Genomic DNA, 17,404 nt, shown 5'->3' with positions numbered 1-17,404 from the left:
TTATGAACCAAGAGGTGCTCCAACATTCAATTAGTTCTAGCTAGCAGCTGGTTTCCAAACTTTCTAGTCTAAATGTGATTGTTTGTTGTGATTAATGCTCTTTGGTCTTTTACATTTATCAAAGAGAAAGCCATCTATGAATTATACACGTCAAGGTCAAGCCCATGTCTCAACTGCGCTCAGAAGTTGATCAGCAGCTTTTGTTTTTCTGTCTCTACTGTTTACACAGAACACAACTGCATCATCAGCTTTAGCACTTCCAAAAGAATTTCACGACATAATTACAAAGAACTGATCATGATGATCATATTAATTTATAGAATCTGCTTTTCTTTTAAACACAACTTTACTGAACCTCAGAATTTGCAGCTTTTTAAGTTTACTTGGGAACAAAAACAAAAACGAAAAAGTTCCTAGAACAAACTACAAAGCTATATATGTACGTGACATAAGCTGGCAATTGGACAAGCACTAGTCAAAGTGTATTTATGAGGTAAAGAATACAACTATTGTATATGATATGTTGGAATTGGATTTCTAATACGAAATATTCACTTCTCTGTTCTGTCTTTTCAAAATCAGTTAACGGGTTAATTTTGCCCAACTTTCAATTTTTGAATTTTGGTGTAACTAACACTGTCAATCTGTCATAATTTGTAATGCTTCTTTTGGAGCATAATGATAATAGCAATAGTTCTTTCGAGGAAAAGATTTGTTGGTGGCATTCAAGCATTCCAAATTTAAGAACAGATATGAGAAAATTGAATTATGTATTTGTATTTGTATAAATGCTTTAAGTTTTATGTAACATGATTGATTTGTTTTGCATTACTCATTGAAATTTTATATCTCATTTGTTGAAGAAATTCTTGAGTGTAGCGGTTGCATACAACATTTCTCTCATATTCATCCATTATGTGATTAATTATTGTAAAAGAAGTATTATATATCCTATTTCACTTACAATTTTTGTAGTTAGTTAGGTTGGTAGGTACACAATTTTATTTTTGTTCAAGAACAAATAGTGAGTAAACCAAAAAATGTTGGGTTGTACACATTCGCAAGTTAAGATGCACAGCTATTTCTGTCAAACAGAGCAAAGAGATATTAACTAACTTGCCTACTTTCTTTCACCAATTGATTGTCTAAAATCTAAATGAAGGCATTAATGCATTATATCAGAATTTTAATGACTGCATAATTCCCTAGTGGTTTTATATATACTGGACTTCAAAAAGAATTGTATACGGTAGACCTTTTGCTCTATATATAATGGACTCAAATCCAATTCAGGTATCAACTATCAACTTCAAGGAGTCCTCAAGAGCAATATAATTATTGCCAAAAGGCCCATAACATCACCTTTCTGAAAGTCCGTTTTCATTTGTGCAATAAATGACAACAAAAAATTCTGAAGGTGCCAATTGCCAAACAAAGACACATAAGTACATAACTAAAATCCCTAAAACAGGAGTTACAGGACCCAATTTATGATAAAAGTTAAAACAGCATCCGATAGAAAATTGCTTAAGCAACATCTTTCAACTTCCAAGACCCACCTTGTCGTGTAGCATTGTAATTTCCCATACTCAAAATAAAAATTTGAAACCTAAATATACAAATAATCAAACAAATAAATAAGAATTAGGCTTATCTGCACATTTGTCCCCTGATTTTTAAGTGTTTTCTCATTTTGCCCCTCACATTTATTTGTCTCATATAACCCCCTGAACTTTATGTCGTTTCTCACATTGTCCGATTCCATCAACTCCGTCTACACCACCGTTAGAAATGCTGACGTGGAAGAGTAATTTTGTCATTTCACTCGAAAAATATATTTAAAACAATATTTAAATTAACAAACTAATAAAACTTTTAAAATTATATTAAATTAAATTAAAAAAACAAAAAAAGACCAAACCCCTCCCTCCCCACTCCCTCCCCATCCACTGCGCATGCCAGCCATCCCACTCTTCCCACACTATGCACATTCCGGCCACCCCACCTTCTCCATCCACTGCATATGCCGACAACCTCCTCCATTCTTTTTCCCTCTCTCTCTCTCTCTCTCTCTCTCCCTGCACATGCCACAAGACCCGTACCACCCAGCCCTAGACCCGCCTCGCCCCGCCCAGCCCAGCCTTGCCCCGCACAGCCTCACCCTGCCCCGATCTACCCTATGCAGCCCAGCCCAGCCCCATCCCAGCCCACCCCCACCCTCACTCAACCCCCGCCCCGCCCACCCCCACCCAACCCCTCCCCCGCCCTGCACAGCCTCACCCTGTCCCGATTCGTCGCACGCAGCCCAGCCTAGCCCGACCTTCGCTCTGCCCCGATCCGCCTCACACAGTCGAGCCTTCCCCCGCCCAGCCTCAGCTCGACCCAGCTCCTCCCCGACCAGCCCCAGCTCGGCCCAGCCCTTCCCCCAACCCCTCCCCCTCGCCCGCCTCCACCCAGCACCTCCCACCGTCCCACACCCCCTCCCCCAGCCTCACCTCAAACCCACAATCCAAAGATTTATTTATTTTAATTAAAATTTCAGTTTTATGTTTTTAATTAAAAACATAAAACTGAAATTTGCAAATAAGCCTAAAAAAAATGTGGTAAGGTTGCCAACATGGCATATTGGGTCCCACAAATGACCACATGGCAAAGATTGGTCCTCTGTGGCTAAAAAGACGAAATTGCCCCACCACGTAGACGCCACGTCAGCATTTGTAACGGTGGTGTAGACGGAGTTAACGGAATCGGGTAATGTGGGAAACGACATAAAAATTCAGAGGATTATATGAAACAAATAAATATGAGGGGGCAAAATAAAAAAAAAATCTAAAAATTAGAGGGCAAATGTGCAAATAAGTCTAAGAATTAATAAGAAGCGGCGTAGTCACGAAGATTCCTCCTTCAAAAAGTTTGAAATAGTATTATCAATTGTACACTTAATTACCACCTCTCTCTCTCTCTCTCTCTCTTCCCGATGTCACTTTCTAAACCCTACCTTTTCTTTCTCTCATTCTCCGATCCACCACTAGTCCTTACCAAATTTATTAATTACCTAAAAGACCTTTCTATTAAGCAAGATCTGTGGCACGATCTAGATTCACAGGTGATAGATTCTATCTTATTAAGCAAGCTTCACATGAGCTTCGAAGAGAATAATGTAGGAACAAAACTGAAACAAACCCATTTCCATTCTAGGAAGGAAACGAAGTACCCAGTTGCTGAAGTCGTGTAATTTGATCAACCACTGTTGAAAATCAGGAACATGGCTGTCAGAGAACTTGAAAGGGCAAAGAGTAGTTGAGAAGAGTGTTGCAGAGAGAAGAGGAGAGATCGACAAGGGTAATATGCAGAGGTTGCAGAGCCAGAGGAACTACTTGTGGTACGGCCACGGGTCGTCGGGGTTTTATAGTCATTTCACACGCACCATCATATTCTTGCGGCCATTTATGAAGTCCCCTGCTAGATTTTCAGCTCTCTTCGTCTTCCTCTCCCTCTTCATCGGTGCGTTTGTCTGCACGCGCTTCCTCAACTCCACTGTAAGTCATACACTCATACTACATTGACACTCCACTGTTCCAGTAATCGTTTTTTATTTATTTTTTAATAAATGGTGGTGTCCAGAACTAGAAAGTACAATACTACACTGTATTGTCAGGCCTAACAAGCGCCGTGACTGTCGGTAACGTGTTTTTGTGGGCATCGTCATTGTCATCGTCATTGATGGCTATGTGTCCAGGTCCGGCATGTTGGTTGATGGGCCTAGCATGCTATTCATCTCTATTATTAATAATGTTAATTATTTCACATATTTATATTTATATTTTTTTTTATATTTATATTTCATTTAATGTGTTATTATTTTACTGAAATGTTTTTTTTTTTATGTTTTTATTTTTTTATTTTTTAATGTCTAATAATTAATATTATGTAAAATAGTATAAAATTATAGTATAAAAATATGATAAATGTAACATTACTGATAATTTTATTAGGTTTTCATTAAATAATTATTTAACCGTAAGCAGTAAGCATGGTATAAACAGATAAACTACATTGCAATTGATAATTGGACCTCTGTTAACAAAATAATATGGTAAATTCAAATGTACATTTCCAGACATACTAGCTAACCTAAGAAATCATCGACTTTTTTGGCATTGTGTTTAGGGAATAGAGTTAAAAATATTTCCCTTTTTTTTTTTCATTAGTCAATATACTAATTAAATCATATTAATATTCCAAATTTGCTTGCTAAATTATTTTATAAGATGAAGTGTCATTATATATGTCATCATTTTATTTATTAGTTGTTAATCAAGTAAATTCAAATTTAGATAAGTAATAATCCAAACAAATTGATGAGTATAACACTAGTTATGATCTTAGAATAAAAATGGAACACGTCCCACTTTTATTAAAAAGGTAGTCTACAAAGTTGTGAAGTTAAGATGGTCCAAACAGTACTACTCAAAATTTGTAGTGTATATATATTACTATTGGCCCTTAACTTTGTTTGATCTTATGCTTCGCGCGACAGCCACAGACTCTAGTTGGTTCCTCAGATGAAGAACCTATAATAACGACCAGAACATCCCAAATCCCTGCTATTCCCAAAAAGCCCCCAAAGCAATTGGAAATCCCACTCAACTGCACTGCATACGACCACACACGAACCTGCCCCTCAAACTACCCCACCACCTTCGACCCAGAGCAAGATCTTGACCGTCCATCACCACCCACGTGTCCGGAACACTTTCGTTGGATACACGAAGACCTAAGGCCGTGGGCCCACACAGGGATCACTAGGGACATGGTACAGAGGGCCAAGCGTACGGCCAACTTCAAGTTGGTGATCGTGAATGGCAAGGCTTACGTGGAGAAATATCAGAAGGCGTTTCAGAGCAGAGACGTTTTTACGCTGTGGGGGATCCTACAGTTGTTACGGAGGTACCCAGGAAAAGTGCCTGATCTGGAACTCATGTTTGACTGCGTTGACTGGCCAGTGGTTTTATCAAGGGCGTATAGTGGCCACAATGCCACGGCCCCACCACCATTGTTTCGTTATTGTGGGGATGACCACTCACTCGACATTGTCTTCCCTGATTGGTCCTTTTGGGGATGGTAAGACCTCTTCACTTTTTTTTTAATTTATTCATAATTTTCCTTTTCAAAAATTATGTTTACATATCATATCGTAATTCATAACATCAAACCTTTGTGGATTAATGAAGTTATGAACCTACAACTAGTAATGCTAATGAATTTTTTCAATTTATTTGGCTTTTGGCTTTCTAACTCCCATGGTTGAGCATATCATCATCATCATATTCAATAATCAGAGTTGAAGTCTTACCCTCAGATGGTGCATGGTGCACCCATGCATTCTGGTTGAAACAAACCATGGTTGATGGTCCTGAATATTGATTCATAAAATACATTGTTGAAGGTGCATTTTTATAATTGCATTTGTCGTTTCAATCCCAAAATGACTTGTAGCCTCACCTTGTTACTTGTGTAGGGCTGAAATCAATATAAAGCCATGGGAGGGTTTGTTAAAGGATCTAGAGGAAGGCAACAAGAGGAGCAGATGGCTAGACCGAGAACCTTATGCTTATTGGAAGGGAAATCCAGCTGTTGCTGCAACCAGGCAAGACCTCCTCAAATGCAATGTTTCTGACCAAAACGACTGGAATGCTCGCGTTTATGCTCAGGTACCCTTATTTACCTCCTTCTGCCTTTAACTGTTCTATTTGTACCTATATTCTGCCTTACCCCCCTTCTTAATTTACAATTGGAAATGAGTCAAATTAATGTAGCAAAATATAGAAGCTGACAATGCCCTTGAATATCAACTGCAGGATTGGGTTCAAGAATCAAAACAAGGTTACAAGCAATCAGATTTGGCAAGCCAATGCATTCATAGGTAGAAAGATCCCACTGTCAAAGTGTTCATTTGCTTTGTCTTTCTGTTGCTCATTGCCTGACTTTAGTTTCTTCCACGCACAACCCTTGCAGGTACAAGATCTATATAGAAGGGTCTGCTTGGTCTGTCAGTAACAAATACATTCTTGCTTGTGATTCACTCACCTTAATAGTAAAACCGCGTTACTATGATTTCTTCACAAGAAGTCTGATGCCAGTGCACCACTACTGGCCCATAAAGGATGATGACAAGTGCAGATCTATTAAATTTGCTGTTGATTGGGGTAACAGCCACAAGCAGAAGGTAATATAAGTACTTAGGCTTCTTCTGCAGATCATGTCGTCTTATTTCATTCAAATCTGGTGCCATTACTAATCATATATAAATTTGGAAGTGCCTCACTTTTCAATTGTTTCATTGCTTTTCATTGATTTCATCAGGCACAAGCCATTGGAAAGGCAGCAAGTAAATTAATTCAAGAGGAGTTGAAGATGGACTATGTGTATGACTACATGTTTCATCTTCTAAATGAATACGCAAAGCTCTTACAATTCAAGCCCACCATACCTCGAAGAGCTATCGAACTTTGCTCGGAGGCAATGGCTTGCAAAGCACAAGGATTAGTGAAGCAATTTATGAAGGAATCTATGGTGAAGGGTCCTGCAGTCAGTAACCCATGCACCATGTCTCCGCCATATGATCCCCCATCTCTTTTTGCAGTACTTAGGAGAAAAGCCAATTCAATAAAACAAGTAGAAACATGGGAGAAGAATTACTGGGACAATCAGAGTAAGCAATCCTAGTGAGGGTTATATAGGTTTATGTATACAGATTAAGTAGTTTGAGTACTTAGAGCTCAACTATTTTTTTTATTTTTTATGTATAATTATTTTCTGGGTATTATTAGCAGAAAGATTTTCTACTAAATAAAAAATATTTTTTTTCCTATTGATCTTGATTTCATTAGTGTCTTTTTGACTACTTTAAAGTATACTTTCAGAAGTTCAAAGGAGCTTAATTCAGCAGCAGCAGCAGACCCCTGAAACAAAGATGACATATTGTTACCTGAAACAAAGATGACATCTTCTAATGGCTAAATGAAAGACAATGATGAATCGAGTTTGAAATTTATAAAAGAATTCAAAATATTACCTTAAAGGCTTAAACTACAAGATAGGTATGCAACCCGTACAACAACCAGAGAAGAAAATGAGAATTAAAAAAATAATAACAATTGCTGCTCAAAAGATTGTAATTGTATTGTCAATTGTGCACCAACTTTTCTCTTCACTCCTCTCATCTATTTCTTTCTCTCTCTGTTTCCTTTTTATTTTTTTCCAATGTAACTTTTTAATCCCCTCTTTTTGTTTTCCTCTGTCTCTGATCCGCTACCAGCCAGATTTAGTAAGTACCTAAAATATCATTTTATTAAGGCCACAAATTTTCTTACCAGCTCTGTGGCATAAATTCTATCGTATTCTTTGCCTTGTCTTGCTTCTTGTTGTTGCATAAATTCTAACCGAATTAACCAAGAAAAATGCAAGCTTGAAGCTTCATATGAGCATCAAAGAGAATAATGCAGGAACTTAGAGCCTCAACCAGCCAAAACTGAAACAAAGTCATTTCCATTTGAGGAAAGAAACAAGTGCCCAGTTGCTGAAATCGTGGAATTTGATCTCCCGCTGTTGAAAATCAGGAACATTGTTGTCAGAGAACTTGAAACGACAAAAAGCAGTTGAAAAGAGTGTTGCAGAGCGATGATAGATCGAGAAGGGTAATATGCAGAGTTTGCAGAGCCATGGGTTAGTGTCGTCGGGGCTTTATAGTCATTTCACACGCACAATTTTATTCTTGCGACCATTTATGAAGTCGCCTGCAAGATTTTATGCTATCTTCGTCTTCCTCTTCCTCCTCGTCGGTGCATTTGTCTGCACGCGCTTCCTCAACTCCACTGTAAGTGACGCGCTTCCTCAACCTCGTTTCTTAAAACAGCATAAGTCGATTTCGTATGCCGGGACCCGGGAGAGTATTCTTAGGCCTAACATGTGCCGTGGGGCCCGTGACTGTCGGTAACGTGTTTATGTGGGCCTTGATGGGCCATATGTCGAGGCCCAGCAATGCTGACTACGGAAGTCCAGCAAGTTGATTAATGGGCCTAGCATGCTATTCACCTGCATTCATTTGTATTTTCATTAAATAATTATTTTAATCAACTACATTGTACATTTGTAATTGATAATCGGACTTCTCTTAAAAAAGAAAAAGAAAGGAAAATACTTGAGCCACCAATTTACTAAATGATGTGTTACAATATATGTCCTGTTAAAAATAAATAATATCTAAAATTAATCTAAAATTGAATAAATGAAATATTCTCACATCATTTGATATTTGGTGAATCTAGCATTACTCATAAGTATCATGTCAATAATATTGGGCATTAAAGACTTATCCCAACTTTTGCTCACCAAGTGATATGACACATAATTTGGCAATATATGTTATTTTTCACATAATCTATTTAATTACTATAGCTTTAACTTTACTACTTCCAAAAAAAAAAAAAAGTTTTTAATCGTCATTAGAAGTTGACACGAGCTATACATTATAGCATTTACATTAGCATTAGGCTATTGGCCGTTATTGAAATGAGCTATTTTCTTTTTTTGGTACAATTAGTGACATGAGCTGTTTTTTACCTTATTGTGCATGTGACAGACACATACTCAAGATCCGATAATAACGACCATAACATCCCAGATAAACCCTTACAAAACCCTTGATATTCCCAAAAATCCCCCAAAACAATTGGAAATTCCACTCAACTGCACTGCCTACAAACTCACATGTACCTGCCCCTCAAACTACCCCACCACCTTCGACCCAGAGCAAGATCCTGACCGTCCATCACCACCCACGTGTCCGGAACACTTCCGTTGGATACACGAAGACCTAAGGCCATGGGCGCACACAGGGATCACAAGGGACATGCTGCAGAGGGCCCAGCGTATGGCCAATTTCAAGTTGGTGATTGTGAATGGCAAGGCTTACGTGGAGCAATATGTGAAGGGGTTTCAGACCAGAGACGATTTTACGCTGTGGGGGATCCTACAGTTGTTACGGAGGTACCCAGGAAAAGTGCCTGATCTGGAGCTCATATTTGACTGCGTTGACTGGCCAGTCGTTTCATCAAGCGAATACAGTGGACAGAATGCCACGGCCCCACCACCGTTGTTTCGCTACTGTGGGGATGACCACACACTTGATATTGTCTTCCCTGATTGGTCCTTTTGGGGATGGTAATTAAAGACCTCTTCACTTTTTATTTTTCCTGAACTAAAAAAAAGTAATTGGTGCGGAAATTGATTTATCAAAAAAATAAACATTAAAGGAAATCAAACAAGGAAACTATCATAATATAGCTTCATATGATACATTATTAAACGTGCATGCAGAAAATGACATGCAGCTTGCCGTTTTGATTTGTGTACGTAGGGCTGAAATCAATATAAAGCCATGGGAGAGTTTGCTAAAGGAGCTGGAGGAAGGCAACAAGAGGAGTAGCTGGCTAGACAGAGCACCTTATGCTTATTGGAAGGGAAATCCTGATGTTGCTGAAACCAGGCAAGACCTCATGAAATGCAATGTTTCCAACGAACACGACTGGAATGCTCGCGTTTATGCTCAGGTACCATTAATTAAGATCATCTCCTTCTTCTTTTAACTCTTCTATTCTTACATTACAATTGCAAATGACCATTTCCTTGAATATCTCTTCAGGATTGGTCTAAAGAATACAATGAAGGTTTCAAGCAATCAGATTTGGCAAGCCAATGCATTCATAGGTAGAAAGATCCCACCATATATCCAAGTTTTCATTTGCTTAATTTGTCTTTCTGTTACTAATTGCCTGACTTTAGTTTCTTCCATGCACAACTATATATATTGCAGGTATAAAATCTACATAGAAGGGTCTGCTTGGTCTGTCAGTGACAAATACATTCTTGCTTGTGATTCGCCTACCTTAATAGTAAAACCCCTTTACTATGATTTCTTCACAAGAGGTTTGATGCCACTGCACCACTACTGGCCCATAAAGGCAGATGACAAGTGCAGATCTATTAAGTTTGCTGTTAATTGGGGCAACAGCCACAAGAAAAAGGTAATATAATCTCTGTGCGTGAAAGTGGGCTTCTTTTGCATGCAGATCATGTCATCAATCAAGAATATATATATTATAAGCTCAAATCTATTACATATATATTCTTTTTCTTATTGTATTGGTTTCATGGATTTGATCATGCAGGCACAAGCGATTGGAAAGGCAGCAAGTAAATTAATTCAAGAGGAGTTGAAGATGGACTATGTGTATGACTACATGTTCCATCTCTTAAACGAATACGCAAAGCTCTTACAATTCAAGCCCACCATACCTGAAAATGCTACAGAACTCTGCTCGGAGGCAATGGCATGCCCAGCACAAGGATCAGTGAAGCAATTTATGATGGAATCTATGGTGAAGGGTCCTGCAGTCAGTAACCCATGCACCATGCCTCCTCCTTATGATCCTCAATCCCTTTTTGCAGTACTCAGGAGAAAAGAAAATTCAATTAGACAAGTAGAGACATGGGAGAAGAAATACTGGGACAAGCAGAGTAAGCAATCATAGAGAGGGTTATGTAGGTTTATGGATACCGATTAATTAGTTGACTACTTAGACGTACTACCTCAACTATTTTTTTTTTTTATGTATAATTCCTTTCTGGGTACGTATTATTAGCAGACACATTTTCCACTAAATAAAGATTTTTTTTTTTTTTTTCTATTGATTTTGATTTAAGTTGTGCTTTATGATTACTTGAGAGTATATACTTAATTTGAGGCTTGAAAGAATACTTTCTCGAGGCCAAAAAAATGAAAGAATATTTTTATATGTTTCGGTTATATATCAAAGTATCAAACCAAATCAAAAGATCCGATTTGTTATCTAGTTTTAATACTCCATGCCGCTGGATAAAACCGATAGGAATTAGGAATAGACTATATTAATATTAATTAAAATTTTATAGGTTAACACGTGTGGCGGCATTTGGTGTTTACTATCAGGTTGTAGTTAACTTTGGTCTTTACGTGTTAAAGCCCAGAATTTGGGCTTTTTACATTAAGACTTTAAAAAATTAATGGACTAATTAAATTTCAATCTAAACTGATCACCTAATTAAATTGAGAATTTCAGTTAACCAAACCTATCGATTAAATCCCAACAGTTTCGGATACAGTTGTCAAATCTATCATACCAAACTTAATTAATATTGGTTCGTTTGCCGATTTGATCCTACTAGTTCGGTTAACCAAACTGCACCCATCCTCACTACTTTGATTATTCCGAAGACTTTGCTTGAAGTTGTGTGTTTTTTGTTTCTTCAAACCAAAAAAGAAAAAGAAAATATATTTTCTGAAGTTCAAAGGAGGTTAAATCAGCAGCAGCAGTGTATTAGTAGACCTTGAAACGTACAAGATGACTTATTGTATTGACTAAATCAGAGACCATGATGTAAGAAGTTTGAAATTGATAAAAGAATTCATAATATTACATTAAACTACATGATTGGTATGCAACCCATACAACAACAAGAGAAGAGAAGAGAATTTAATTAATTGCTGCTCAAAAAATTGTTATTTGTGAAGTAAAGGGGTTGATGAGTAGTTCAAAGAGCTCGCGCTTTTATAATGTCAAGGCTCATTTCGCTAGGATCAGTTGCTTGCAACTCAAGTTGAATGCCGTCCAATTCCCTCTTGAATCTATCCTTGGAGCTAGCATACACCATCTTCATTCTCACCCTTGATGTATCAGGTGACCTATTATTATTATTATTATTAGTAATTATCACAACAAAGAAAATCAAGTTTCATGCACATAATGTACATTATTATTAGTAATTATGAGCTATATATGATAACCCATCGACTAATGCTCAAACAATCACTGCTTGAGGGGGTTCAAGCACTACTCGAGAAGGGTTCAAACATCACCCGATTTTTAAGCCTTCAAAAAATGGACTAGATGATTGTTCAATGGGTTTGAGCTCTGTTTGAGGGGTTTCGAACACTACTTGAGAAGGGCTTGAAGATCCCTTGATTTTTAAGACTCTAAAATCTTGCTTTTGTTGCAAAGCAATGAAGAAATGAAGAAAATTTGAAATAAATTAATGAATGAATTACCATGCAATGAAGAAAATCTTGCTTTTGTTGCAGTTCTCAGGGGTGGTGAAATCAAAATCAAAGACAGCGTAGCGGCATTCATCGGCAGGCAGCGATGCCGCGAAATCGTCGTAAGTTTCATCTGGGCTCCCTGCTTTGTCTACCACCACTTCTTGGCCGTCAATCTTGAATGTAATGAATCGATAGTTTCTCTTTGCTTTTAGCTCCAAAAACTTCAGTTTGCATTCATCACTCACAGCCATGCCAGACGCCTACCCCAATCATCCATTTTAAGCAACACCAAAACAAAACAAAACCATATGTACGCATAATTCACAACAAAAATCCTCATAAATAAGTAATTATATGCTTAACAACAAAGTTTAGCTAATAGTTAATTCCAAAGTTCATGTCAAATTGTATAGGTAATTGTCGGAAGTGGGAATTTTAAAAATTCAAATCAAAATGGCATAATTGCATGGCTGTACATGCAATGGATCGCGACCATTCTCAACTAAGAGTAAATCGGTTCTAAAGTGAGGAATGATGGAGAAATTTGTTAGAATTAAGATAGGTAGAAGGTTTGTTCCATTCCAATATAACAACAACAAAAAAATCAATTCAGATCCAAAAACAAAGAACAGGGCTCAGATCAATGTTTTTATTCGATATTCCGCTGTCACAAAAATAATGTTGAAAAAGATGAGATAGAGAGAGAAATCAGACATACCATTTTGTCGTCCGAAAGAGACAGGAAGTGTTGTGCGAAATGAAGAAGAAAGAAGAAAAGAATGAGAGAGATTGAGAGTATAGCAGAAGGAGAGATCCTTATTTTTGGGGAGGCATGAGGGGTCAGAAAAATGCGGAAACGGAGAGAATATTAAGGGACAAAACAAGGGTTGAGAATTCTATAAGCTTCTATGGCTCATCATGTCCACAATTAACCAATCACCCTGTTACGTTATATATCATTGCATGCCATGGCCAACCATACTTGCTTTCACCATATTTTATCTCCAAAATTTCAAAAGGAAACAGAATCTGAATGATCAACAATTCTTCAACCTTAAAGACTGAGTAGGAACAGTCATTTCCTTTAGGCAAGTGTACACAAAATAAATTATGATGTTGAGAAAATAATGTTACATTTAGAACTAAGAAAAATATATCTAAAGACTGACAGAGAGAATTTTGGACTACAGCAAAATTGTGAATGGTGCCAAGGCAATGCAATTGCATGGTACCATAAAAGGGAATGACAGATAAATTCACATGAATTTCAACATCATCCAACGAAATTCACTACTTTGGGTCCATGTTTCTTCCTTGATGTTACATTACTTTCTTGTGGTTGAGAAGAAGAACCAACTATATCAGCTGCCTTCTCATCTATGAAACTGAAATCGTCCTCAAGATCATCTCCACTCACAAATTTGGTGACCTTTCCTCTTGGTCTTTCATCTTCCTTCCCTGCAAAAGAAAAAAAAAAGGTAAACTTAGTACAACGCCACTAAATAAAATGATCAAAGCACCTTTTACAAATTAGTTGAAATAAATGAGAATACTTCATAATAGTGAGAGGATTAGATGTCTGAACAAAGTAAATCGAAATGTTGTTCACCCCACTAAATGTTGAGAACTCAAAGAAAATGCAAACCAAGGAGTTTCTATGAAAAACTTACATGACTGAAAAGCTTTGCCAACAGCTACTGAATCTCTGCTGCTTTTGTTAGGACAATCTTTTGCTAAATGTGTTACACCTCCACATATTTTACAAGAACCACCCTAAGATCATATTGGAAAAATGTAAGATTCAATTCATGGAGGAAATCTGCTTGGAAGGCTCAAAAAGGAATCAATAACATTTATATCCTGTAAACTTGATTCCCCTGCTATGATTATAGTATTGATGTTGTGCAAAAGTCAAAATCACAGATGTTGATTAATTTACCTTAGGATAAATCCCATGAGTATTTTTAGGGCAGTTCTTGCTCAAGTGACCAGACTCCTTACAAATGAAGCACTTGGCAAATTTAGTTCCTCCTGCATCACCAGATAAACAAATATGAGCATAGCAATGACATAACCATAGAGTAAACAAGTCCTGATCTTCAGATTGAGTACATAGGTTGGAAAGCTCATATATACTCAAACATCACATATGCAACTCAAAACGTATGATCTAAAACTTGATTGTCACAAAATAAATACCCCATTTATGATTATCTAAATCATGTGTACTACCCAATAGAATTAACAAAAAAAAAAAATACAAACTGAAAAATTAGGGGGGAACTACCGGGGAAGAGATGGAGGAACACATACAAATTAATTTGCATAACAGACAAGAAGCAGCCAAAGAGAACAGGGGGACAATCCTTCTCAACTATCTTGTTTTCTATTTTTATTTTTCAGTAGCATGTAGTTCTAGATCACAATAATTTTATTTCGAAACTTTCTAAATATTCAAGTTTGTGTATCTTTAAGAAGCTATATTCAAACAACTCTGAAGTCCCTTCATGATAAAATATTGGATAATCAATCAATAGAAATGCCAATTCTAAAAATATAAATTTTAGAAAGATTACTAAATTCAGGAAAGGTAAATGATTTCAGTTGGAAAATTGTCCAAACTTAGCTCTTGCCACTTATGTATATCTTGTAAGGCTATAAACCTTTGTATTATTCATGTAAACATCATATGCATGCTGTCTTGTTGAACAAAAAACATTTGATCAGAGATGTTGGATACATCACTTCACAAGCAAACTAAAATAAAGCCACTTAATAATTTTCTGCACTCATCATTCAAAGATTAACCAACTTGATGTAATCTAAATGGAGCGAAGGGTAAATTACCATCTTCAAGAGGTTTGGGGCAGTTAGAAAGTGAATGCCCAGTTTCCCCACAATTATAACATAACTTCATATCCATAGTGCTGTCGTTCTTGTTAGGGCAATTCTTCAAGCTATGCCCACGTTGTCGACATAATAAACATATCTGCAAGCATCATAAACGCAAAAAATTTAACATAAGTTGTTTCCACATCATGACTTACCCATTTTCCAATAAAAATTCAACTCCATTAGCTTTTGCAACAAATAACAAAGCAAAAACCATCTTACCAAAAAAAAAAAAGCGAAAAACCATATTTGGTTCAAGCGCACACCCAGCATTTCCAATACTACATGCTAAACAAAACAGACCTACGAATATATATACGTTTAGAATCCATTTTTTTAACTATTCATTAATTACTGCCACATTCACAAAGCATAATGTACATGATTCACCAATCCCATATAGAACCTACATAAAATTGGATAACTTATTCAATATTTCTTCAATTGGGGAATTACCCAGATAAAGAAAACTCAAACTACATCAAAATTAGTACATGAAACCAGACCTTGTTCTTCTCCCACTGAGATTTCTGAGGGCAAAGCTTGGCAATGTGGTCTCGGGCTTTACAAATGAAACAGCTCTCACCAGGCTTCATACCAGGGACTCTAAGTGGGTGTTTTCCATGAACTTTTTTGGTTGGTTTCGGGTCATTGGGTTCTCCAGATTGGGCCTTCTTGCGCTTGAACTTGCTCTTCTCCTCCTTCTTCTTGATTGGGTCTTTTCGAGGTTTCGGTTCTGGCTTTCGAACCAGTTCTGGGTGTTCAGCTCTGAATTTCTTGCGAGCCTCTCTCTGTCTTTGGTTCACCATTTTTGTCTGAAAACGCGAAGAGAATACAGTTTGGGAGTTTGAGAGGGTTTTGGCAGCTCTGTGCGTGACACAAAAGGGTTCAAGAAGGAGGATCACCTGCGCTCAGAACCATCGTAATTTTCTTAGGTGTCAAAACATTGTGGACTGCGGTTCCATGTACCTCGCCACTCTTCGTGATGGGCCTAAAGGTCCAGTTATACGAAGAGAAATATTTTTTTAATCAAGGTCTGAAGTGATCACTAAATGGGCCTTAATCTTGAGCCCAATAACAATCTCAAGTCCAAAACCATCCCATGAGCAGATTTTTCTTCCAAATTGATCTGACACCATGGCATTTTACAAAATGAATGTTAGGTTTGCTTGATATGCAGGCAAACTAAAGCGTAAGTGTGTGGCACACTGAACAGAATGTCAGAGCTTTTGAGCTCTTGGCCAGCGGCCTCTTGCTGTCTTTTTTATTTTCTAATAATATGTTATTTTTTATGATTTTCTTATAAGATTATTTTTAATGATTAACTCTGTGTTGCTAAATTATTGAGTTTCATCTCATTAAAGCTGCAAACAGATACTGTCATAAATTGTTAGGCAATGGGAATGTAATCAAATAAAATTTTAACGATATAAGAGATTTTTGTGGTGTCCTTTATTCGAGGGATGTCATATCTTGGTAGTCTTACCAATAAATCTTGGTTTTCTTAGCTTTGTCCCCAAGGGTTGAGTGATGGCTACATTTGCTCGCAATTGATGTCAAACTATGGTGATGATAACATTGCTTCTTTCTACTTTTGTTCATCTAAGCCATCACGGGGCCACTCCACTAGTGTTAGAAGTTAGATTGAGTGAAAGGTACGGTTGGTATAGGTCCAAGGATCTCAATTCTGGGACAAGAAAATAAGGAGTTTGATATGTGACAACTAAACTTATATTTCATAACATGATCATAAAGTTTGAAACCTTTTAATCATCAACCCGAATTTGCAACTCTACAGTAAAGAGTGTTAATATACACATCTAAAATTATATTTTTGTAACGATCTCATTTGTACTTAATACAAATTTCAAGTTCCAACAAAAAAAATCCAACTTCAACTATATAATGGGAATGGGAAGGGGAAGGGGAAGTCTTCAAGCTAGCCCAAATGGTGAGGATCGACATAATGGAAAAAAAAAATTATAACTATACCCACCAAATGATGTGTTGGTTTATTAATATGACTCATATGAGTATTGACACACTATTTGATTATAATTTTTGTAAGTGTATGAATTATTGTTGAAAAAAGAGTAATTTTATAATAATAATAGTAATGCTAGAGTTATCAAATATAATTTTTTTGTGTATAACTGAAATGTCATGTGTTAATGTAGATATTACTATCTTGTTAGAAATAAATGTAATTAAGAATAAGTTGAAAAGTAAATAAATGAACAACACAAAAAAACATAAATTGGTGAACAAAATTTGATAACTTACTTGGTACAACCATACTCATATTAAAATTAGGGAATATGCTTACTAAATTTGTTGTAAGTGCTTCTTAAAAAAAAAAATGTTTTCTTAAAA

At 36.8% G+C, this 17,404-nt stretch overlaps 4 protein-coding genes across 6 annotated transcripts; 2 read left to right on the top strand and 2 right to left on the bottom strand.

The window, feature by feature from the left end:
- The first annotated feature begins 3,025 nt into the window (after window positions 1-3,025).
- Window positions 3,026-6,874, top strand: LOC147289426 (uncharacterized). Of its 2 annotated transcripts, none has more exons than XM_086237386.1 (6): window positions 3,026-3,539; window positions 4,547-5,124; window positions 5,522-5,714; window positions 5,862-5,926; window positions 6,019-6,229; window positions 6,367-6,874. In XM_086237386.1, exons 1-6 carry the CDS (start codon window positions 3,348-3,350, stop codon window positions 6,727-6,729), a joined length of 1,602 nt encoding a protein of 533 aa, XP_086093512.1. In that variant the 5' UTR covers window positions 3,026-3,347; the 3' UTR covers window positions 6,730-6,874. The 2 variants fall into 2 exon arrangements, with proteins under 2 accessions (XP_086093512.1, XP_086093511.1); XM_086237385.1 differs by having other exon boundaries at window positions 3,028-3,539; window positions 4,541-5,124.
- A 425-nt stretch (window positions 6,875-7,299) lies between these two features.
- LOC147289425 (uncharacterized) lies at window positions 7,300-10,745 on the top strand. The gene is made up of 6 exons (XM_086237387.1): window positions 7,300-7,879; window positions 8,645-9,225; window positions 9,422-9,614; window positions 9,707-9,771; window positions 9,878-10,088; window positions 10,233-10,745. Exons 1-6 carry the CDS (start codon window positions 7,706-7,708, stop codon window positions 10,593-10,595), a joined length of 1,587 nt encoding a protein of 528 aa, XP_086093513.1. The 5' UTR covers window positions 7,300-7,705; the 3' UTR covers window positions 10,596-10,745.
- An 889-nt stretch (window positions 10,746-11,634) lies between these two features.
- On the bottom strand, window positions 11,635-13,134 carry ADF10 (actin depolymerizing factor 10). Its single transcript, XM_086237391.1, has 3 exons — window positions 13,117-13,134; window positions 12,149-12,399; window positions 11,635-11,785 (listed from the first exon to the last, which is right to left on the bottom strand). Exons 1-3 carry the CDS (start codon window positions 13,132-13,134, stop codon window positions 11,635-11,637), a joined length of 420 nt encoding a protein of 139 aa, XP_086093517.1.
- A 98-nt stretch (window positions 13,135-13,232) lies between these two features.
- On the bottom strand, window positions 13,233-15,930 carry LOC147289423 (VASCULAR-RELATED NAC-DOMAIN 6). 2 transcript variants are annotated; one of them, XM_086237388.1, is made up of 5 exons: window positions 15,538-15,930; window positions 14,987-15,128; window positions 14,079-14,170; window positions 13,810-13,912; window positions 13,233-13,597 (listed from the first exon to the last, which is right to left on the bottom strand). In XM_086237388.1, exons 1-5 carry the CDS (start codon window positions 15,838-15,840, stop codon window positions 13,413-13,415), a joined length of 825 nt encoding a protein of 274 aa, XP_086093514.1. In that variant the 5' UTR covers window positions 15,841-15,930; the 3' UTR covers window positions 13,233-13,412. The 2 variants fall into 2 exon arrangements, with proteins under 2 accessions (XP_086093514.1, XP_086093515.1); XM_086237389.1 differs by having other exon boundaries at window positions 13,233-13,588.
- Window positions 15,931-17,404: the final 1,474 nt, after the last annotated feature.

This window comes from Dryas octopetala, chromosome 3, assembly GCF_963921425.1.
Source record: "Dryas octopetala chromosome 3, drDryOcto1.1, whole genome shotgun sequence".
Taxonomy (NCBI): Eukaryota; Viridiplantae; Streptophyta; class Magnoliopsida; order Rosales; family Rosaceae; genus Dryas; species Dryas octopetala.
The sequence above is the reverse complement of the archived record's forward strand: the minus strand, read 5'-3'. Positions and strand labels throughout refer to the sequence as shown.